A 23,324-nucleotide genomic window follows, 5' to 3' on the forward strand; every position below is an offset into this window, starting at 1 on the left:
ATTTGCTTATTAGGACCTTATGAGACAAAAAAATAGCATACAAGTATAACATTTTTACTGCTAACAGCAGTTTCAATTTCAGCTGTGTGGAATCAGCCTCAGAATGATTATCATTATCAAAACACAATAATCATTGTCATCATTTTGTTGGTTTTATTCCCTCATGTCTGAGGTCCCATAGACAAATAACAACAACAACAACAACAACAACAACAACAACAATACCACCATAAACTTCTTCCCTTTAAATATGTAACATTAAAACCAAATATATAGAAAAGTATTGAAGCATTAACCCTTCACTTTCCACCAAACTCAACTTAGATATTTAATGAAGGTAATAAAACACACAAATGACCATAAGGATTGTTATGATTATGGTTCATAATCCGGTATTGGTTATGATACCAAACAGAGGGCGAAGACGAAGGCAGGATCTCACTTAAGGCCAACTGCAAGGACAGGATCTCCCTGGAGGCAGAGCAGGAGGCCGACGGCAAAGGCAGTTCCTGTCTGGAGGCTGAACAGGTGAGTGAAGGTGAGTTCCCTCTGGAAACCAAGCAGGAGGGCAACGGCAGGATTTTTCAGGTGGTCAAACAGGAGGGTGTTGGCGGAGACTGTTCCCTTCAGGAAGAAAAGCCTGGGTAACTGGGCAGACTGAGCCTCTCTTGAGGATGACTCGGAGGCTGGTAATGTGTGTGAGACCACTCTGGAGGCTTGTGCCGTAAGCAGGACTTCTCTGGGGTGTGTCAGGTGGAACTATTAACAGGAAATCAAGAGCTGGTGTTGGCTGGATCACCACTGGGAGAACAGAAGTGATGTCGGCTGGTACCTCAGACTCAGGAACAGATGAGGTGTTTTCTGGGACAACCAACTCAGGCGGAGGTATGGCATTGACCAGGGCCCCCAACAAAGAAATGGAGAGCACTTCCCCCAGGACCCTCAATGCCGGAACAGTTGAGTCATTGGCCGGGAACAGCCTCAGGAACAGATGTTGGCTGAGACCCCTGACACGGGAACAGACATAACATCAGCAGAACAGCCAACTGAGGGTCTGACTTGGGGTCTGGTTGGGCATCAATCATATTGCTGGGCAGCGGAGGCTCTGGCTAGCTGGATAGCTGAATTTTGGGGATAATTGGGGGATCAATGTCTCTGTGATGCACTCTTCTTCCTAGGGACACTGATCCCTTGATATCTGAGAGCAATAGCCAAGTGAGTCTCAAAGAAACCGGACTGCTGATGGTCTTCAGGGTCCATCAGAAAGCTAGTTGCCCAGGAAAGGGATCAGACAGGAGGAGAAGTTGGCAGGCTCATGAACCAGAGCCAAACTGGCTGGAGTGCAGGCTTCAGGCTCGCTGACTGGGTTGCAGACTGAAGGGTAGACAATTGGGATTCTGGCTCAGGCAAAACAGGGTCTGAAGCATAAGTGGCCATAAGTCTTACCAGGTCAGGATATCACTTTAACAACCAAGGCTTTGGAAAAACAAGATTCCACATGAACACTTGAACTTCTTCTCTCTGCGAGAGACATGTTAAGTCCCTGAGTGCAGCACTTTATTTAGTTCCTCTTTGGAAATCTTCAAACTGCTGGATGCATGGTGGTCAGTTCGTACTGTTATAGTTTGCAGGAAAACAGGATGGAGGACCCAAATAGGGTGAGCAGGTAGGTGAGAAGAAATGAATTCAATAATAACCTCTGAAGTCCAAAATTTACAAGCAGGCAAAGTCCAAAAGGGCAGGGGTCCAAAGATAAACCAAAAACCAGGAGACTAACACTAGGAAATGCAGGAAGTAAAAAGTGTTCAGTCCATTGCAGTCTTCAGTTGGTTTTGCAGCAACAAAGTCCAAACACAAGAGAAAAGGCTGAGACACTGATGCACTAACTAAACCAAAACAACTTAATGAACTGACAACGACTAAGGGGACTTAAGACCTAAATATAAAAGGAGGACAATAGGAATTGGGAGCCTGATTGGAGTGATGCAGGCAATCACACAGGTAGGAAAAAAATATAGACAGGAAGTAAGTAGACCAAACATACAACAGATGTGATTACCAAAATAAAACAGGAAGTGCAGAGTCCAAGTGAAATCGTGACACAAACAGAAAATCTTCAAACATTTGGTAGTTTTTTTCTCCAATTTTCATATTTCAGTTTGCATTTCTACAAAATAGAAAATCAGAAAAATTACTGCTTCTTTGAGGAGAGAGAATGAAAAATCTGGAGACAGAAGGTATTTCACAGCCTGATGGCAATGACCTTTAAAATCACCTGGAGGCCTGTCACAGCACATTTCCCATATGGAAAGACTTTATTTATTTGTTGCCCATATGAAGGGTACTTAACATAGATAGCACAATTTTCTGTGTTTCGTAAGGCGGTTTGACATAATTAATTAGCCCAGAGTTAAAGCTCTCATCACATGGGTGCAAAGCTGGGCCGTTAATCCTTCAGTGTGTTAATGCACACTGAACCGCACAGCTCTGTGCATCTCTAACATCCTCAGTTAATTGTACAGTAGGAGCACTTTTTTTTTGTTTTTTCTAGCTGTTGCGTGAATATAGGCGTGTCCCTGAGCCATGCATATAATCGCCAGACGGGCGGCGATGGGCATTGGCTCCCCGCTCCTCAGCGCGCTGTGCACCAGTGGACTCACCGGCAGACACAGATTCTCTACGATGGCCGAACACACGCCTCAAAAAGCGGTATTCAACAAGCCAAAGGTACGTAACCAGCCGGTGCCCTGGAGCGGCCTGTGAGCATTAATAATTTAAGGTGGTGGATCATTGACGAGCGCGCTTTGTCGTGATGTTGCTGTGAAGGCGTGAGCGCGGCAGGGGTCTGCTGAAAGAGTCCCGTGAACAAGAGCAAGAAGAAGAACGCTTCCACAAGGACCAGGATGAAGTGTCAGAGTGAACAGTAGTTACTGCCTGCTTGGTGCTGGTCAGACACAGTAAAACAAGGAAGAACTCCTCCGTTGCCTGCAGTCTGACGTGTGACTGCCGGCTTCACACAGCACCTTCCCGGCTGCTGCACCGTTATGAATGACATCGGCTTCACACCGATTTTTTTCACTGAGCAAGTCGTGCATGCGTTGTTGATTTCCTTGATTTAACAGCTTTTCTTTAGTGAGAGGGATTCTGCATGAATGCACACTTACCGGATGAAGGGACTGCTCCAGGCGCTGCATTAGAAACACAGAAAACTCCTATTTCTGCAAAATATCCTCAAATTAATTCTCAAATGAATTCTCCTGTTGGCTGGTAGGGAGAACTAAGGAGAACAAAGCCTGAAAAGTAGCTTTAATTCTCAAGTAGTTTGATACGCACTCATTCATTACTTACATGCCCTTTGGACTGAGCTTGCACCTGAGCATGTATATCTAGTCTGAGCTGATAAGAGGAGAGGAAATGACTAGTTCAGTGGCAGAGAAGTGGAAAGACACATACAGCACTCAGAGAAGGAGAGGGAGATGCAGTGTGTGTGAGAGGGGAGACCTAAGGGAGTGGTGGCTGCTTGCAGAGATAATCTCATTAAATATTAATTTGCTGGAGTAAAACTGATACCGCTCATGGGGCCATTGTCTGCTGCATTTATCTTCACCTGTTCACCATCAATGCTCCATATGCTGACAGTCATCAAAGTAAAACAGCTACAGGGTTATTACAGCATGTCATTATGTAATAAGTGGAGTTGGGAAGGAGTGCTTTCATTAATGATTAATCTACTGAGTCTTTTCTCAATTAGTTGGTTAATGGGCCGGTCAGTAAAATGTCAGAAATGTCTTGTTTTGCCCGACTGTCAGTTCAATAACCAAAAATATTCAGTTTGAAAAGGTACAGAACAAAGAAAAGCTGCACATCCTCACATTTGAGAAGCTGGAAACATAAAATATTCGATGGATCAGACTGTCTTAATGAGTTTCTGGTTTGGGATTACAGTTGGTTAAAATGAACATTATTAACGACAAACAGACAACGGTAAAGCTAAATCCGACAGACGTAGGGCTGAAAGTAATTATCTGTAATATTATCATTACCTTGATCAACTGTTTGGTTTATAAAGTCAGTATAAATCAGTAAGAATGATCCATCACGTGTCTAAAACCCACGGTATATATAGACATATTTAAATGTCTTGTTTTATCCACACTATTGAATAGATCTGCTTCTTCTAACTATTACATTCATTGTCAGCTCATCTGAAAACTTTTTTGGTTAATCAATATATTGCTTTGTTAATAAAATGTCAGAAAATTGTCCCTTAAAGTTTGCATGAGGTCAAAGTGATTTTTTCAAATGTCTTGTTTGATTGTTTTTCAAGTCCAAAACCCAGAAATGTTCAGTTCATGATTATATAACACAGAAAAAAGCAGGAAATCTTCATATTTGAGGAACAAGAAGTAGAGAGTTGTTGGTGATTTTGCATGAAAAAGGACTCAAATGATAAACTGATTGTCAAAATAGTTGTCGAGAATAATCAATAATCATTTCAGCTTAATTTTTAGGAAGATTGAGCAGAAACTTTGTTTCATATGCATCAGACCCACGTTACTAAATGACGAATAAAGCTTGTGCACTGACAGAAGCTTCTTTAACTGATTATGTGGAATTGAATATGAACTTCCTATATCTTGTTGTTTCACAGAATTATGCAACAGTGGGATCTGGGGGGTGATCACATACCACCCTCTGTTTGTGAGATATTATCCCACTTATCCCACATACATCTTCAATCAATCAGTTAACGAGAGACTGTTACACAGTGTCACACTGCTGGTTGCTGAAATGCAGATAAAAATAGGAGAAATTCCACTAATCTATATGAGTTCCCCCGTAGTGTGCTACAGGAAGTGTGGTGTATACTGAAAGAACTGCTGCAGGCGTTCCTTAAGTTTCAGATCTGTTAACCAGCTGTCTTCTGTCTATATCAGCTCCAATGCTCCAGTGTCACACATCGGGTTTTTAAGAGAAGTAAACAGAACTTCTTGTTGTAAACATGCAAGTAGAAACATATGATCTCAATGTTTTGTACTCACACGCAGCTGGACACAGCTGTACAACATGTACAATGCTTTTATTTTCTATAAAAAGATAAGGTGATAAGGAAGCAGGCTTTATCAACTGTTGGTCATAATTAGGGCTGCAGTGGACAAGTATATTCATGATATATTAACAGGTTTTTTTCAGGCTTTATCAATTAATGAATCACTTGGTTCACACATCATCAGAACATAGTGAAAAATGACTTTCAGTTTCCAAGTGATCTCTGCAAGTCCAAGAGAAAGGGAGCACATTTCTGGAGCTGGAGGCAGAGTGTTGTTTCAGCTTTTGCTTGAAAACACACTTACTGAAACAATTAATCAGAGATCAAAGTTGTAAACTGAATTGTAATCTGGATATCAGTGTAAATTGAACATGTTTGTGTTTTGGACTGTTGCTCTGACCAAACACGACATCTGAAGACTTCACTGGGGATTCTGGGAAACTGATGGACATTGTTTTAGGGCTAAAACATGATTATTTTCATTATCAATGAATCTGATGTGTATTTCTTAGACTTCTAATGTTAATTTAATTATCTTTTTGTTTCTATTGTCAGAAAATAGTGAAAAATCTGCATTTGAAACTTGTTTGAGAAGCTGAAGCCAGCAAGTGTTTGGTAATAATGCTAAAAGAAAATTACTGAAACAATTATTTTATTATCAACATGGTTGCAAATTAATATATTGAATTATATAGATTGACTAATTTATTAATTTGCTTCAGCTCTAGTCCAAATGCACCATAAATGTTTGGTTTGTTGGCAGCTGGTGGCTAATGTGTTTTTTTCCATCAAAGATATTTTCAACTTCAGCTTTTATTGCAACTTCGAAACGTCAGTATATCATACTTCCACTGAGAACCCAGCACATTTCTTTTTAATAATAATGGCTTATGAAAACAACATTGTTATGTGCTATGACTGAGGACATTTCACCAAAGAATGTTAACGATAAAGTTGTTATGACCGTTACTTCCTGCTCAGGCTGATATTGGATGGAAATATGTTTCACAAATTAGAGGGCGGTACAATGGAGGAAAGAAACTAAACAGATGCTGCTGTTTCCCTTGTATAGAGTTTATTTCATCTGTAAACATATGCAACTTTGTTTCTTCATCTTTTTCAAAACATAAGCAAAGTTTGTGAAGTTTAAAGCAGTTTCATGGCCAAAGAATGGGGGATTTAGTTGACTTTTTAACACACAGATTAGGTTCATACTCAGACAGCTTCTTTCAGATGATTTTTATCCATGTACATTATGATTCCCCCAATATACTGTTACCTTTAAAGACTCACTTGAATTAAAATCAAGTTCTTAAGTTCCTTCTTAACATTGATTTATTTAATATAATACAAGATATGAGCAAAATAAGCAGTCAGTGGCTGCGTATTTCCACCTTTGAACTGCAGTGAACCAACGAGTCTCATAAAAATAGATTCAGACAGGGTTTCATATGTAACATACCTAAGGAGCCAATCCCATCAACTTTCATGGACAAGGGTCAATACAGAGAGCGAGAGTTTGCATTAGCACAACCACTAACACTGTGTCAGCCACTGTCAGTTGTGAGCTAACAAACAGCATTAACAACTAAAAGATGCTAACTACACTAACAGTTCTGATACGTCTGCTAGTCATCGGTTTGGTCACAACAGACTCCTCATCTGAGTCTGGGTCTGGGTCTGATTGAGGCTCAGACATGTAGCTGAGTCTCTACGATGTTTCTCTAACACTAACAGTCTTGATACGCGCTGCTCCCTTGTCAGTACAAAGAGCGAGAGTTTGCATTAGGATAGCCACTAACACTGTGTCAGTCACTGCCAGTTACAGGCCAACAAACAACATAAACAAATAACTACCCTTACCATTCTGATATGATTTTGGTCACAATAAATTCCTCCAAAACTCCAGAGTCTGGGTCTGACTGAGGCTCAAACATGTGGCTGAGTCTCTCTAGTGTTTCCTCTGCTGATCATCTTGATACATTTCGCTTGGCGGTGGTGGGCGGGGCATAGAGCCTGATCCAGATCTTTCAACGAGGAAGTAAGAGTAGATGTGCTTACATCCCTAGTTTTTGAATTTTCTTTTTTTTTCCACTTTTTATATGGGTAAACCATGTTAAACAAACTATAATAGCAGAGTATTTTTTACATAGTTTAAAAACATGTCTGAAGAGGAACTTGACCATATTTCCAAATTCTTCCTTTCACTTATGACATTTTAACTGATGGACTTTTTTTGACTCTTACATGCAATAGGTCAATTTAAAAATAGTTTAAAGCCCCAGAAACTTCAGTATTCAGATCCTCAGTATTTCTATACTGAAGTATTATCTAAAACTATTACCTAAAGTATTATTGACCATTCAATACAGAACATAATTCATGATTAGATCCTGAAGATTTTTGAGGTCAACAACTGATTGATAGTGTTGATTGATAGTGATACTGACTGATTGTGATTTCATTATATGAGGGTTTTAAATTCTAATGATCTGATGATATATTAGTTGAATCAGCTTTTACTGTCATTTACTAGTCCAGTGTGGTTATTACCAGCCATGACAGCTTTGCTGGTATTGTCTTCAGCTTGTGAGTCTCTGAGTGTGTCATCAAGGCAAATTATCACACAATAACAGAGGGGCCATTGGGAGGACTGGGACTTTTCCAAATGGCCTACTACACAAATTGGGCTGGTGACTCAGTGAGTAAAATAAAACAACAGAGAGAGAGAGAGAGAGAGAGAGAGGTGAGGCTGTATTGTGGTAATCAGCCAAGTGGAGCAGGCTGCACAGCCCACTCTGGTTCTATGTGACCATCATCTCCCTCATATCTTTCTTCCTATCCAGCTGACAGCCAGCAATGACTGATGCTGATTTGTTTTACACGAATAACAGAGTTTATAAAATAAAAAGGTCTGGCTGAAAGATCAGAAAAAAAAGTTAAAATCCAGAAAAATCTAAATTGCTTCAAATAGTTGTGCATTTAGCAGCAGTGACTGCAGACAGAGAGAAGCAGAGCAGCAGTGCGAGTTCAGGACCAGAGCTCCCAGTACAGTTTCCAGTAAGCCCAGTATAAACACCAGTGTTTTACAGGACAAGTGGCTGGCAGAAGACACCAGGAAGCTTGTCTGAGTTTATGTAGCAGGATAATGTCACTTTGTTGAGTGACTGAACTAACTGCAGCTGCTTTGTTGTTGTAGCTGTGGACTTTAACATTAAAAAGGTGTTTCTCACAAAGTTTCTATTAAAAACTACAATTAGACTGCAACATTACAAAATTATATGAATATAATTTATGTCCAGTTGATATTATTTAATGTATTGTTCTACAAATCATCGTTAATTTAACCTCTGTTTACTGCAGGATTCTTGTAAAGAGTGACATGGCCTGTATGTGATTGTCTATCTCCAGATAGTTTTGGTAGGACAGTCTGAGTCAAAAGTCCCTTATTCGAACTGTGCCCCCATGGAAACACCTACTATAGCGACAACAACTACCGAGGCGTTTTTTATATATTTGTATATTCGTGGACTGATTTATTCAACATGATAGTGTCACTATCATGAAAATAAGATTTCAGGGCCTTTAAGGTAGAATTAACTTAAAGCCTTTAAAATCGCAGAGACATAATGAGAAAAGATTAAACTTTGAAACTGCTGTCGGGAAAATCAAGGGCTTTGTTCTCAGCTGCTTCTTTCAGTGCACATTAAGAGCCTTAATTTAGGGCTGTTTTCCAAAACCGTGCTCATTTTATTCTTCCTCATCACTCCCAACCAGAGATTAGAGTTAAATGTCTGCAGCAGGGAAATTCTAATTCGAATCTCACCCTGACTATTGAGCGTTGTTTAGGCCTTAGCTGTTGAAGGAGGAGCGGAGATTAATGGGTGTCATCTGCAAGGATAAATCAGGTCTCTCAGCAATGGAAGGAGAGCCAGAACACTTTTCTATGACCCTTCGCTGGCACCCCTGGCCTTTCCACCACTTGTTGCCCAGTCACGCGTACTGCATTCATAATGGGCTGCAGCCAGAGCATTGAACTGCAGCACAGTCACTGCTCTCTTTTTTAACACTGACATTTTTCTGCTCTTCTCTTCCAAACTACACTGTCCAATCAGACTCAGATGTATAGCAACATTTATATCTATGAAATTAACTGATTCATTAGTTATTATCATCTTTGTCATCCACAGGTTGAACTGCATGTGCACCTCGATGGAGCCATCAGGGTGCAGACTATTGTTGACGTTGCCAAGTAAGTTAGTTTACTTTTCATTTCATCAGAAATCTTCAATATTGACTTTAAATGTTTCAGATACACACGTTTAGATTGACATGATGATAAGAAAATGTTATTGTTCTTTTGTGTTTTTTGTGTAAGTAACGAAAAACTACAGGATACTTGAAACATTGTCGTCATTACAGAGCAATGTAATTCATCAATTACTGCATTTGAGGGATTCTTAGAATTTATTTTTTTAGGTTATGTCTTTATGTTGAAAAATAACATTGTTTTATTTAAAATGTATTTAAAACTAGAATTACTGCCTATGGTCACATATGGTCACAATCTCTCCTTCCTCAGTTACAGCGTTGAGTAATGGCCAGAAGTGTTTTTGAAGAACATTATGATGTCACAGTGAAGATGACCTTTGACCATTTGGATATAAAATGTCATCACTTCAGTTTATCCTTATAGACATTTGAGTTCAGTTTTGTCATAATTAATGTATGAATTTGTGAGTTAAGGCTAAAAACATGTTTGGTGAGGTCACAGTGACATTGACCTTTGACCACTAAAATCTACTCAGTTCATCCTTGAGTCCAACTGAAGGTTTGTGCCAAATGTAATGAAACTCCCTCTGGGGATTCCTGATATGAGTGTGAAGTCATCGTGACTTTGAACCTTGACCCTTGACCACCAAAGTCTAATGAGTTCAACCATGAGTCCAAGTGAATGTTTGTACCAAATTTGAAGACATTATGTCATCGCATTACTGTGATATCGCGTTTACAAGAAGGGGACAGACGGACAACCTGAAAATAAAATGCCTCTGGAGGCATAAAAAGCTTCATTAATAGATTTTTTTACAATCAGGGGGGCAGCATAACATGCTTTAAACACAACATTGACACATTTTTAAAGTAGGTATCGCAAACATGTCGGCAAGCAGTTGCTTATTTACACAACCAGCAGACATTAGCATTTATTTGGAGCCGTGTTTCTGTTAAATGAATACTTGATGATTCTAAGTCCAACAATGATTCTCCTTCTTGCTCTGTTTTTGGTCTCCACCAGCTTCTGAGGGAAATATGTGACTTTAGCTGCGAAATGTTCCACTGTGTTCCCTATGTGTCTGATGCGAGTGAACCAAAACATTTAACTGCAAATGGTAAAAACCAAAACAATGAGCTGAAAGACACTAAAATGCTCCGCAGAGCCAAGGGGAAATGCAGAGTTGTGTGTGTGGATTTGTCACAACGCTGTTCACACTACACATAGTTATGTGACCCACTGGTAATCTCAAAAATATAGATTATAGCAGCTTAAACTCTCATGTATTTGTATCTGCCTCAACAAGCTCTGAAGTAAAACTCTGTATGTGTATTTTCAGAATATAATGTCACAGTAGGCTAAATAAATCCTGGCATAGTGCAATGAACTAATTTCATTTATTATCTGGTGTTTTTACTTGATGTACTTTGATTTGAATTCTTTCATTTGATTTTATTGGTTTGATTGTGACACACTTGGTGACTAGTGTCAGTGAACAGTGCTATATAAATAAACTGTGCTTGCTCGCTTATTTAATTCAGCTGTCAAGTCAATAGCTCAGGTTTCACTCCATCACGGAAAAAAACAACCCTCTGATCAACTTTTCTTTCAAGAGAGCAGAACAAAATCAGGTTAAAACTAGAAAATGAAACAAATGACTGGAACAAATTTCAACACTGTTCTTGACTTGTGTCTTTCTCCTTTTTCTAGGAGACGCGGCATCAGTCTGCCAAGAAATACCATGGAGGAGATGACATCGGTTATCATTCTCGAAGAGCCCGCCACCCTCACTAAGTTCCTGGAAAAGTTCAATGAGTACATGCATGTGGTTGCGTAAGTGCTGACATGTCATCTTTTCTGATTCAGTTTCATAATTACCAAAGGGGTTTTCTTGCTGAGCACGTGACAGTGAGGGCAAAGAGCAAGATCTGAGCGATTAAGAGTCATGGTCAACCTCATTAGTGTCACAGGAATGTATACAATGAAGATCAAAGTCCAGTCACACAGTTTGTCACCATTTACTATAATTGTGATGCAGCCAGAGTCACTCAGAGTGAGTAGGAGTGTTAGTGATTGGTGGCATTAGGATGTAAGACAGAGCAAGATTATGCAATGTAGGACGATGGGAGGGTTTGATTTTAAATGCCAGACATGCAGAACAGGAACACATCATTATTGAGATCAAGTGTCACCTTGGAGACCACACTAAAAGAAGGGTAAAGTTGTTCGGGGACCCTTTCCGGTGTCACTCTGTCTTATATTTAGTCCTCCAGTGACAGGGCTGAGCTGTTTAGAAAAGACCAAATACAGTCTTTCAGATACTCAATGGCCGTAAAAGCTTTCAACAATGGCGGTCTGTAGTGGCTGGACCACAGCGTGCGGTTGTGCTGAATGGACCCTTCTGTATCAAGGCCCTTGAAAGCCTTGTGTTGACTACAGCTTCAACAACACAGGGAACCTGCTAGCTGAGTTTAGCTCATGCAGAATTGTTGTATGAGCTTGGCGGTGATGTGTCGGTGTATGTTCAGGGGGTTAATGAGAGGACGCTGGAGAACAACAGGCATTCAGACCTGTGCGATGAGCATTCATTTTCAGTGTAAATGCTGGAAGCGGTGTTGTTCTCCGTCATATGACAGGACAGAAAATGTGCTGCTGAGTCTAAAGGAAAGAGGGAAATTAATCTGTGATTCTCCCGATATTTTCATAACACTACTTTGCATTGACACGCAATGGAAAAGACACAAATGCTTTCGTTTTGAAATCTTATAACCACAAAGTTAGAGAGATTTTACTTAAGTTCAAGGTGATGTCTTTAAATTGCTTGTTTTGCTCAGCTGATATTCAGCTTTACTATCACATGACAAAGAAAAGCTGCAAATCCTCACATTTAAGATGATACAATAAGAACGTTTTGTGGATTCGCTTGAAAAATGATAAACAATTACTCCATTATCACAATGGTTGTTGATTAATTTTCTGATTGTTGTTCAAGCAATTAATTTCGTTATATTAAAAAAAGACAAACAAAACTCTGAATATCTTGGTAATAGTTCGGTTAACTGCAGAATAACCGACGAAATGTGACGTGTGTGTATTCAGATCTCTAGGACTGAATGACTAATTAACTAATAATATTAATGTTCAGTATAAATTCAACAATTAGTAGAAAAAGGTGGCAAGATGTGACTCAGATCTTTAATCATATGACACATTTTAAAGCCCCGATGCAGAGACATGATTGTTAAGACCAAATACATCTTTATCACCCAGAACTTTTCTTTTTAATGTAATTAGTTGTTTTGTTTTTTTTGTTTGTTTGTTTTTAATCTATCATTTTTTTTAAAATGTATTTATTTATTGTACAATGTTTACCAGAAAGTTGAAATAAAATATAATATAATAATAATAATAATAATAATAATATATGAATCCAAAAAGTCACATTACCCACCCTAATAATTTTTGGACAGTCCCTTATAGATATTTCTTCCTGTGCTTTTACACATCCTAAAGCAGCTGACAGTACATCAAACAAAGCCATTAAGCCAACCATATGTTGCACATAGATGTGGAGGAGGTGTGTAAATGAAATCAGTACCATTTTATCAGTTACACTTTGTAAATTCTTATATTGCTTATCTTGAAAGCCATTACAGTTCAGATTATTGTTTAGCAGTGACTAATGGTTTTATTATGTCTGAGATACGTTTCGGAAAATGCCATTGATGTTGTGTTTTTCTTTGTTTTGTTTCAGTGGAGACAGAGAGGCCATAAAGAGGATAGCCTATGAGTTTGTTGAGGACAAAGCGAAGGAAGGAGTGATTTATGTCGAGGTCAGATACAGCCCACATTTCCTGGCTAACACTCAAGTTGATCCCATTCCATGGAACCAGAAAAAGTAAGTGTTTATGTGAATATCTGCAGACTTTGGTAAAAACCCGTGTTGCGCTTTCAAGGAGGGAAACATTAGATTTTGCTCCTTACATGTTTTCATTGTCCTTGTGTTTTCTTTATTCAGGGGTGACCTGAGCCCAGATGAGGTGGTGCGCTTGGTTAACGAGGGCCTCAGCGAGGGGGAGAGGGCCTTCAATATCAAAGCCAGGTCCATTCTATGCTGCATGCGCCACATGCCAAGTAATGAACTGTTCATGCTCCTGTCTACCAAAACAACCTTGCGAGATAAGGTTCCTCACTGTTCTGTCTTCCTTCCTGTCTCAAAGCTCTTCCTCAGTTATTCTTATTACATAATGAGCAGGAGCAACAGAAAAAAAACACAATACACTTAGTTAATACATATTATAAACCCTCACTCTTCTTATTATAATCTGTGGTACATATTGTTGCTATATCCAGTGAAAACCATGCATCTCCAAATTTTAACCAAATAAACCATTTAACTTAAAGGTTAACAGTCATGCTAGCAGTTCTCTGAGGCTGCATTTAGGTTAAGTAGTGCTTTTTTATGCTAAATGCTAATATCAGGATGCTAACATGCTCATAATGACAATTCTAACACGCTAGTGTTAAGAAGGAATAATGTTTATAATTTTTGCTGTTCTAGTTTAGCATGTTAGCATGCAAACATTTGCTAATTAGCACTGAACTATAGCTGAGGCTGATGGGAATGCAATTAGTTTTGCAGGTTGTTTGATCCCAAATTAGGATTTATCCTGAGAAGAACATGAATGTCTTCACTAAATTACATTGTAGTCCATCCAGTAGTTTTTGAAATATGAAAGTTTGCATAAGATTTTATGGCAATCCATCCAGTAGCTGCTGAGACATTTCAGTCTGGAGAAAAGTGATGACCAACAATATTCCTATAGCCATGTGACCAGCATAAAATGTTTTGTTACAAAGCTGAGACCAGGACTGTTTTTTTCTTAGCTCATGAAAAGCTGAAGTTTTGGAGATACATGGCTTCCACAAGATAGAAATAATACGAGATATATTAGTACTGTTAGTGGTAGTTGGAGTAGTACCGGCAATACCAATAACAGGAGCTGTGCTGTTCACTATATGCAATCTATAAGCTGACCCAAAGTAACTGTGGTAACATCAGCAGTAACTGTAAATCTGCCCTACTTCACTCATGCAGCTGTTTCCTTTATTACCCAACAGCCAAAGGCCATTCATATCTGACATTCTCTAGTCTCCACAGACCAATTCACAAAACATGCTGTAATATCCCCAGTGGCCGGCAGTCATCTTTATGTAAGAGACTTCCTGTATGGAGGATATCTGATTTTGTCATTATAAATAAGAATAGTGCTATTTTAGGAAGCAGTATGCAGCTTAGATTGCAAGTGAATCTAGACAATCATGATGTGGGACATTGCAGCACATGCATGTAAAAACGTGTTAAAAGTCAAGATACTATAGATCAAATCAAAGGAATGCTTATACTTGTGAGAACATATGCTTAGTTGATTTGCTGCCTAAAGCGAGATGAGAACACTGAAACTAGTTTCAGGTCTGTGTGGGAAATATGAAGCGAATATAGAGCCGGTTTGCTCGGTTAATTATTGAGACTGGAAACTGAGGGCAACAGCTAGGCTCTGTCCATAGCTAACAAAAGCTACCTTCCTTACACTGAATTCGGGTAGCCGGCTACTGGTGGTATCTTCATATTTATACCAAAAAAAAGCACATTTCCCATAATATAAAACTGTTCCTTAAAGAAGCAGCACTATAACTGTCAGCCAGACCAACACAGTTACTACTGCATGTTGGTTAATGTTGTCTTGTGCTTGTCGTAGCTGTAGATTAATGCACATGGACGTAGCATGATGCTTAGACAGCATCATCACATTTCATCCACACATCATCTGCATGTGTGGGTTTGAGTTGTCGGGACCAAACTGTGTAGTAATGTTTGTCTGTTTAAATTCTCCAGGCTGGTCCATGGACATCGTTGAGCTGTGTAAGAAATATCGCCACGAGGGGGTCGTTGCCATCGACCTGGCAGGCGATGAGTCACTCAACTGTGAAGCCTATCCAGGACACAGAAAAGCCTATGAGGTGAGCTTTTTATGACAGCAGCATAATACCAACACAGTCTCTGTGAAAGCATGAGGGAGATTAAAAAGGTGTGGGCTTTGCTGTGTCTTTTATTTAGTTATTTTAACTATAGCAGCTCTATTATTGCAACAACAGCAGTTAATGGTAATAATACCAAGGTCAGCTAAACACAAATTGTTCTGCGGCTTCATGAGGAGCTGAACGTTTGTGCCCTTGCATGTGTTTTTGAAAAAGCCTGTGATTTCCTCCACAGTCTAAGAACAAGTGTGATTGCTTGAATGAAAGTAGCAGACAGTGTAAATACATAAGTAGACTGCTTCCCTTGGCAGTAAAGTACAGTGGAGATCATTTTTATTGATAGTGAATCATGTCATTTCGAAGTTATAAAAATACTTTACACCACCTCGTGTTCCCACAGGCTGCAGGATGATGGAAATATGACTGCAGTTTATCACACCAATAACTTTCAGGAATCCTTAGAAAGACTTTGAGGCTGTGTTTTTACAGCTATACATGGTGAATGGAAATCCTCCAAAAGACTGATACTTCAAGTACTTTTTTAAAAAACTATAATAGGAGCATAAAAGAAAATATTAGCACATATTTGGACTGTCCTGTGGAAACCAGCCGTCTCCAAAACATCAACATGAGCTAAGAAAAACTGTTTTGGTTTCAGCTTTGTGACAGTTCATTCTTCCGATAACCAAGTGGGTGTTTTTTTTTAGTCGCGCCACCAGCATGGTTTTTGGGATGGCAATGTCGGTCTGGTCCACCACTTTGATCCAGACTGAAACATCTTGACAACAGATTACCATGAAATTTGGTTAAGACATTCGTGGTCCCCAGAGGATAAATAGAATGGCTCAATTTCTTGTACATTCTTGGTTCCCAGATTGTGTTATAATAATGATTTTGTCGTTTTCCAAATTTTTCCTGTAGTTCCACTGAGGTTCACGTTTATATTGTTAAAGTAAAAAGGCCTCAACAATTGTTTGATGGATTACCATAACATTTGGTACAGATATTCAAGTCCTCCGTCAGGATGAATTTTAATAACTTTGATGATCCATTTACTTTTCTTCAAATTTTTCATTAGTACAGTACTTTGCTTTATAACCAAATCTAATTCCTGAAAAACTACTGGCATCCCCATCAGCCTCAGCTGTATTTTTGTTTAGGGCTATTTAACAAATGTTAGCATGCAAACACACTAAACAGGATAAAATTATATCAGCAATCAGCAGCAGCTGATATTTACCAGCATGACTCTAGTTTAAACATGTTTTATGCTCTCTATAGTCCATACCAACCTGAATGTCTACAGTTGATACCATTTCACAGACTTGATATGAACTGAGGGCCAGTGTCAGCTTTCCAACTTGTTGTTGTGGCTTTGAAGAAACAGGTTTGAGCTCAGTGATGTTATGGCTGACTGACAGACCGTTTTACTTATCAACATAGCGTTTTTTGTTTTTTTTTCCACTGTCAAACTGACGAGGACTTAAATGTCTTCACCTGTCAACAACACAGCGTGGGAGTAAAACAGATCTCCCAAACCAATTTCCTCTTAACCTCTGAAGCTTCTCAGAAAAATCCAATTTGGTTTTCAAACAGCATTTATTGATTAATTCAGAGAATACCACAGTAAGTAATTGATTTTGCCTGTCAGACCATAATGAATGCGGTAGATTAATCAGTTATTACAGCGCAGCACTGCACGAGGACCAGGTCTTATCTGGAGTTAATGGTATTCTTATATTTTTCAGTCCTATATGAAAATGAATAGAGGTGTGGAAGTTTTATTTCCTTACTGAAATCTGACTGTTACTAGTTATTAGCATTTGTAACATCCTCTCCATGCTGGGTGATGAAACCACAATAAACACAATCCCCAAGTGATGTCGCCATGACAGAAAAACCACCAACTGACGTGAAATGTCAGCCGTGCACTCAGGACTTACAGTAGCTGTTGTTTGAATGGCAGTGCCCTCAGAAAAACAAGTGAAACTGTAGTGATAGTGTATAACTATAGTGAGAGCTGTGCTGTAAACACTAAATTAAAATTCTTAATGTCAACGTTTCGATCAGTCGCTCATACTTGAAGCGTGGGTATGGGCACGAAGGTGTGCAATATAAATTCTTAACATACTCTCACTGCCCTGACTTGTGTCACAGTGAAGTTAAAGTACAACCAGTTAAAAGTCATTTAAGGCAAACAGTTTGTCAATAATTCATAAAACGGCCATAAATCAAAGTAATTGAGAGCTGTTGCATAAAGTTTTGCAAGTATTGTATTTGCAGGTGTTGCACATATTTTTTTAACTAACAGTATTCAAACACTAATAATGCCACAAATGATTTGTCCATAATTATACTAAACTATATTCCTCTTTTAAATATTTTCTAAAAACACATTTTTTAATCAAACTGCTTTTTTTTTTTTTAACCGTATGTAATTCAAGTAATTTTGCCTGCATGTGTTGTAATTATGTGTGTATGCAGGCTGGTGTGCACTACATGTACAAAAGCCAGTTTCTTGTGTGTTTAAGGAACTTGATCAGAAATGTGTTGTACAGATGTGTGGAGTATATGATATTCTGTGCATATTGTGTGTGTCATTTTTTATTGTGAAGCACCGTGTAACATCTGGTTTTGATAAGAGCCATATAAATTTACCTTATGGTGTAGAGAGGATCTGAAATCCTGTCAAACTGAATTTATATTAATGGAAGAAATGGAAATGTGCTTCAGTTATTAACATGAAGCAGAACTGACAGAGCAGAGTCCACATTAGTACTGAGGGTTATCTTCAGAGCTATGTAACCTCTAGATACAGTGTATAATTGCAGAGTAAGCAAACCAACCTTGGTGTGCCTAAGGTTAAGAATGCTGAAATAAAAACAGATGTAACCAGAGGTTCTGTCTTGTCTCCATTTAGTTTTCCCTCTATTACAAAGTAAACATTCATTTTTTTTTATTTAACAGTTTATCCAGTGGAGAATGTCACATCGCTCCACTGAAACGTGAAGTGTGATCGAAAGCCTGTCTGAATGATAACAGCGCCTCAGTGGATGAGTCAGATGTGAAAGCCAGATGTTTGGTGCACTGATCGGTTGCTGATGTCCTCCATGATTGATTTTGTTGACAGGAAGCAGTGCGTTGTGGGATCCACAGGACAGTTCATGCGGGAGAGGTAGGCCCGCCATCTGTGGTGAAGGAGGTAAGACGCTCAACGACGACGTGAGACATTTCTGAACTGGGTGGCAGCATCATCTGAGAACTTAATTGTCTTCAGTTTGCAGGCCAGTGGAACATGTAACGGCAGCTACACAAAACAATAGAGTCACGCACTAGCATTAGAAATAACTTGACCGGCTATTGTGGCGGAGATCCAACAATAATAAGAACAGATTGTTTGTTCTCGGCTATTAAGGGTTTAAGTTGGTGAAGGGACAGACTGGGAGTGCCTCAAAATTACAGGAGTAAATGTCCTTATTTTAACGTCTCCACAACCACAAATACACAAATGACTACACAAAGACATACAAATACGTATGTATAGATTCATACACTTATTCTTAATTTTAACTGTATCAATCTCAGCTGCTCTGTCTCAACCTCCTTTTATTTGAAACCACAGCACAATCTCACTGCACTGTCTGCCAAAATAAAGTGGCCACTCTCTAAGCAAGCAAGCCATCCCTCAAAATGACAGCTCAGCTATGCCACAACAGTTGCAAGTCTGCCTCTAGAAATAGCCTGCAGATTCTGCTGACATGTACTACATAGAAGATTTATTTTTTTATTTTTTATTTTTTATTTTTTTTATGCTTTATAACCTTTTGCATCTACCTCGTGACCCCTGTCTGATATTTTAGGCTGTGGAAGTGCTGAAAGCGGAACGTGTTGGACATGGTTACAGAACCCTAGAAGACCAAGACCTTTACAAAAAACTGCTGGCACAAAACATGCACTTTGAGGTGAGGAACTATCTGTATTCATTACTACTTTCATCAAAAAGCAGAAACAGGGTTACTCAGTTGTGATTGCATTTAAAATGCAAATATGCAGAAATGTTGTTATGCCTGTTATGTAATTAAATGTATTGTGCCCTTTTTATCACCAAAACACTAATAATTTTGATCATTATAGATAAAAAGTGGGATTATTCATTAGGTAATTACAGTAGTACCGTTGGAGGTCAGTCCCAGTGACCCCTAGTGGAGACTTAAGTGTCACAACAGCTGCAGTAGTGAGGTTTCTCAGAGCTGCCTGTGCTGGTGTGATTGCAGGTGTGTCCTGTTTCCAGTAAACTGACTGGTGCATGCAACCCAGACTTCACAAAGCATCCTGTCATCACGTGAGAGGCTTTTCATTCAACATGGCAGTCTGGTGGTTAACCTGCATCAGAGTAGATATGGGCACTCAGGATTTCTGTTATTTGCTTTGTGCAGGTTCAGGAAGGACCAGGCTAACTACTCCCTGAACACAGATGACCCTCTGATCTTCAACTCAACCCTGCACCTCGACTACAGCATCGCGCAGGAGTACATGGGATTCACTGAAGAGGAATTCAAACGAGTGGTGAGATCAAATGCATGAATAATTAGAGCAGCAGTTCACAGGCAGAGAGCTTGAAACTATGGCGTGAGGTGCAGATACCGGCTGCATGGCAATGCCTTTCTCCATTGCTAATTAAAGCAGGAACAAAAGCTTAGAAGTATTCCACTGGGCACTGAAACGCTTCAATGCATTTTAGACAGGGTGTGAAGACTAGTGCTTTACATCCAGGTTCATCGGGTTTGCACAAGATCATTAAAGGAATAGTTTGACAAATTTTCCACAGTTCTAGATGTCAGGATTGATACTACTCTCGTGTGTGTTAAATCTGAAGCTACAGCCAGCAGCAGGTTGGTTTGGCTTAGCATGAAGAATGGAAACAAGGGAAGCAGCTTGCATGGCTCTGTCCAAAAATCTGCAAACCATCGCCTCTAAAGATCACTGTGATTGTGATTTTATGTAATGGGCTATTTCCTGGTGGTGTGCAGTGACTTCTTAAGTCTCCGCTAATTGCCTGGCAAGATAATGGTGCGTTTTTTAAACACTTTTTGTACAGATTAAACAGACAAGATATAAATATCTAATTATTACGCTTCAGAGGTACTGAGAGGTGTTTTTTTTAATTGACACCCACTGATGAAAATCAAGTTTTTAACCTTGTTAACATGTCCTTATGATATTTTTTATATAGTACAAAACATATCATAAGCAAAAGAAACACAGTTAATGTCACGAATGAGTATTTCCACCCTTGAACTGCAGTGAAACAATGACAGTCTCATAAAAACAGATTCAGATAACCAGGGTTTCATATGTCATATAACTTAAGAACCAACGGAGTTGTGCAGAATAAACCTGAAACCTTGTCAGTACAGAGCGAGAGTTTGCAGGAGCACAACCATTAACACTGTCAGTTACAAGCCAGCAAACAACCAACCAGTAAACGCTTACCGTTTTGATATGTCTTCTAGTCACAGATTTTGTTGCACGACACCCACTCCTCAGAAATTTCCTTGAGGCTCGAACATGTGGTTGAATCTCTCCGATGTTTAATTATCTCAATAAGTTTCACCTGTCAACCGGTGGGTGGGGCATAAAGCCTGATCCAGATTTCTAAATGAGGAAGTAAGAGTAGATGTGCTAACAGCTGCTGTTTTTGAATTTTCCTCCCACTTTTTATGTAGTATTTTTACATAGTTTAAAACATGTCTGGAGAAGAACTTTAAACAGAGTCAGGCTAGCTGCTTCCCCCTGCTTCCAGTCGATATGCTAAGCTAAGCTTAACCGGCCGTTGTCAGTAGGCACTATTACTTCAAAGTAAATGAATAACTTGGTTACACTAACATGGTTCTTCATTGACGTCTTATGTCTTGTAGAACATCAAATCTGCAGAGTCGAGCTTCCTGCCTAAGGAGGAGAAGGAGGAGCTGCTCCACAAACTGTATGAGGCCTATGGGATGACACTGAGCACTCCCTTTTAAACCTGCTGAGGAAGCGTGAGGAGGAAACGTGACCTAACCCAGGAACAAATCGCTCTGAACCTTTAATCTCCCCTCCTGACATGTGGGAATGTGTTTTTACTCATTTGTAACCAGATATAAAACCTATAGAATAATATCTGCTGTTTATCACATGGCTGCTGCCTTCACCGCACATATCTGTACATCATCAGCATGAGTGCTTGTATTTTGTCTGTATTCCATCTCAGTACTTACATCCTTTTAATACTTTAGTTTACAGGACGGTTCTGGAGGATGTCATTGAGTGCTTTTTGTTTATGAAGCAAATTTTTTATATATATATATATATATATATATATATATAAAAACTCTGGATCCATTTTTCATCTTGTGTTTACATCCTGTTGTCACAAAGAGAATTGTGGAATCATCTCTGTCATGGCTAAAATATTATATTGTAATAAGCTAAACATTTGTGGTTAAGGGTGAAAGCACGTGGTGAAGGATACACGAAAGCAGTGCAGGCTGTGAACTTACGACCTATTGGAAAAATAAGGTTTACTGTGAATATGCACTGTTTGGTGTAAGGGTGAAGTGAGGGAATCCAACGTCAGGAACATTCGTGCTTTTTGCCCACTCCATGCAAAACTTACAGACACATCAGGGATACACAGCTCAATACCAAAAGTTTAGTCTTATATCTGAACACTAGGTGGCACACTACTGTCACTTAGCAGATGGACAAACCACTGGTGACTTCATGTGGTCTTGCATTTGATAATTAGTCTCTCAGTTCTTGTGATGTATATATTTATTTACACATTTCGCACTTATGAAAAACATCTTTGACCATAATAAAAAGCTACTATGAAACGTTTCTGTGTCATTTCCATTTCTTTATGCTGGTAATCTGCAGCTACAGCAACTTGAAATGTTTCCAAGCCAGCTCTTAGTCCCTCACTGCGCACTTTATTATAAACACCTGTTCACCTGCTTCCTCATGCAATCACCCAATCAGCCAATCAGGTGGTAGCCGTGCAAAGCATGAAATCCTGCAGCTACAGGTCAGGAGCTTCAGTTACTGTTCACAACAAACATCAGAGTGAGGGAAAAAAAAGTGATGTGGACGGAAACGCCTTATTGATGACAGGTCAGAGGAGAATAAACAGACTGGTCGGAGCTGACTCAGATAACCACTCTTTACAACTGAGGTGAACAGAAAGTCATCTCAGAGTGAAAAACACATCCAACCTCATGATGGGTGAGCTACAACAGCAGAAGACCATGTCAGGTTCCACTCCTGTCAAAAATAGAAACCTGAGGTCGTAGTGGGGACAGGCTGTTGAAGACTGGAAAAACGTAGCCTGAAGTGATGAATCTGGATTTCTGGTGAGGCAGCAGATGATAGGGTCGGAGTTTGGCACCAGCAGCATGAATCTGTGGATCCAACCTGCCTTAGAGTCCAGGTTGGTGGTGGTATAATAGTGTGGGGAATGTTTTATTGGCTCCTAAATACCAATCAATCATGGTTTGAATGCCACAGCCTATCTGAGTATTGTTGCTGAGCATTTTCATCCCTTTATGGCCACAATTTAACATCCTCTAATGGCTACTTCCAGCAGGATAATCCACCATGTCACAAATCAAAACTCATCTCAAACTGGTTTCATGAGTTCATTGAACTTAAGTGACCTCCCCGGTTGCCAGATCTGGATCCAGCAGAACACCTCTGGGATGTGGTAGAAGAGGAGATTGGTAGCGTGAAATGTGCAGTTGACAAATCTGCAGAAATGATGTGATGCAGTCATGTCAACATGGAGCAGAGTCTCAGAGGAAAGTTTCCAACATCTTGTGGAATCAATGCCATGAAGAACTGAGGCTGTTTTGAGATCAAAAGGAGGAACTACTCAGTATTAGTATGGTGTAATAAAGTGCTCCATCAGTGTCTTTATCTTCATTA

The 23,324-nt window shown here is 39.4% G+C and overlaps 1 protein-coding gene and 1 long non-coding RNA gene across 2 annotated transcripts; one reads left to right on the forward strand and one right to left on the reverse strand.

The window, feature by feature from the left end:
• Positions 1-2,471: 2,471 nt before the first annotated feature.
• On the forward strand, positions 2,472-22,237 carry ada (adenosine deaminase). Its single transcript, XM_071477393.1, has 11 exons — positions 2,472-2,727; positions 9,241-9,302; positions 11,034-11,156; positions 13,078-13,221; positions 13,342-13,457; positions 15,220-15,344; positions 18,493-18,564; positions 19,223-19,324; positions 19,637-19,704; positions 19,799-19,928; positions 21,281-22,237. Exons 1-11 carry the CDS (start codon positions 2,584-2,586, stop codon positions 21,383-21,385), a joined length of 1,191 nt encoding a protein of 396 aa, XP_071333494.1. The 5' UTR covers positions 2,472-2,583; the 3' UTR covers positions 21,386-22,237.
• LOC139621123 (uncharacterized) lies at positions 18,570-20,930 on the reverse strand. Its single transcript, XR_011690935.1, has 2 exons — positions 20,856-20,930; positions 18,570-18,669 (listed from the first exon to the last, which is right to left on the reverse strand). It is a non-coding gene; the product is annotated as an uncharacterized lncRNA (long non-coding RNA).
• Positions 22,238-23,324: the final 1,087 nt, after the last annotated feature.

This window comes from Trachinotus anak, unplaced genomic scaffold (genome assembly GCF_046630095.1).
Source record: "Trachinotus anak isolate AG129_WGS33_773 ecotype Australia unplaced genomic scaffold, CSIRO_AGI_Tana_v1 ptg000004l, whole genome shotgun sequence".
Taxonomy (NCBI): domain Eukaryota; kingdom Metazoa; phylum Chordata; class Actinopteri; order Carangiformes; family Carangidae; genus Trachinotus; species Trachinotus anak.

What these genes read in the sequence shown, in the direction of transcription:
- ada (XM_071477393.1), top strand. Translation starts at nt 2,584, where the DNA reads ATGCATATAATCGCCAGACGGGCGGCGATGGGCATTGGCTCCCCGCTC. An exon ending in GAGTACATGCATGTGGTTGC is followed by an intron (nt 11,157 to 13,077) that starts GTAAGTGCTGAC and finishes GTTTTGTTTCAG; the next exon opens with TGGAGACAGAGAGGCCATAA. An exon ending in GACACAGAAAAGCCTATGAG is followed by an intron (nt 15,345 to 18,492) that starts GTGAGCTTTTTA and finishes TTTTGTTGACAG; the next exon opens with GAAGCAGTGCGTTGTGGGAT.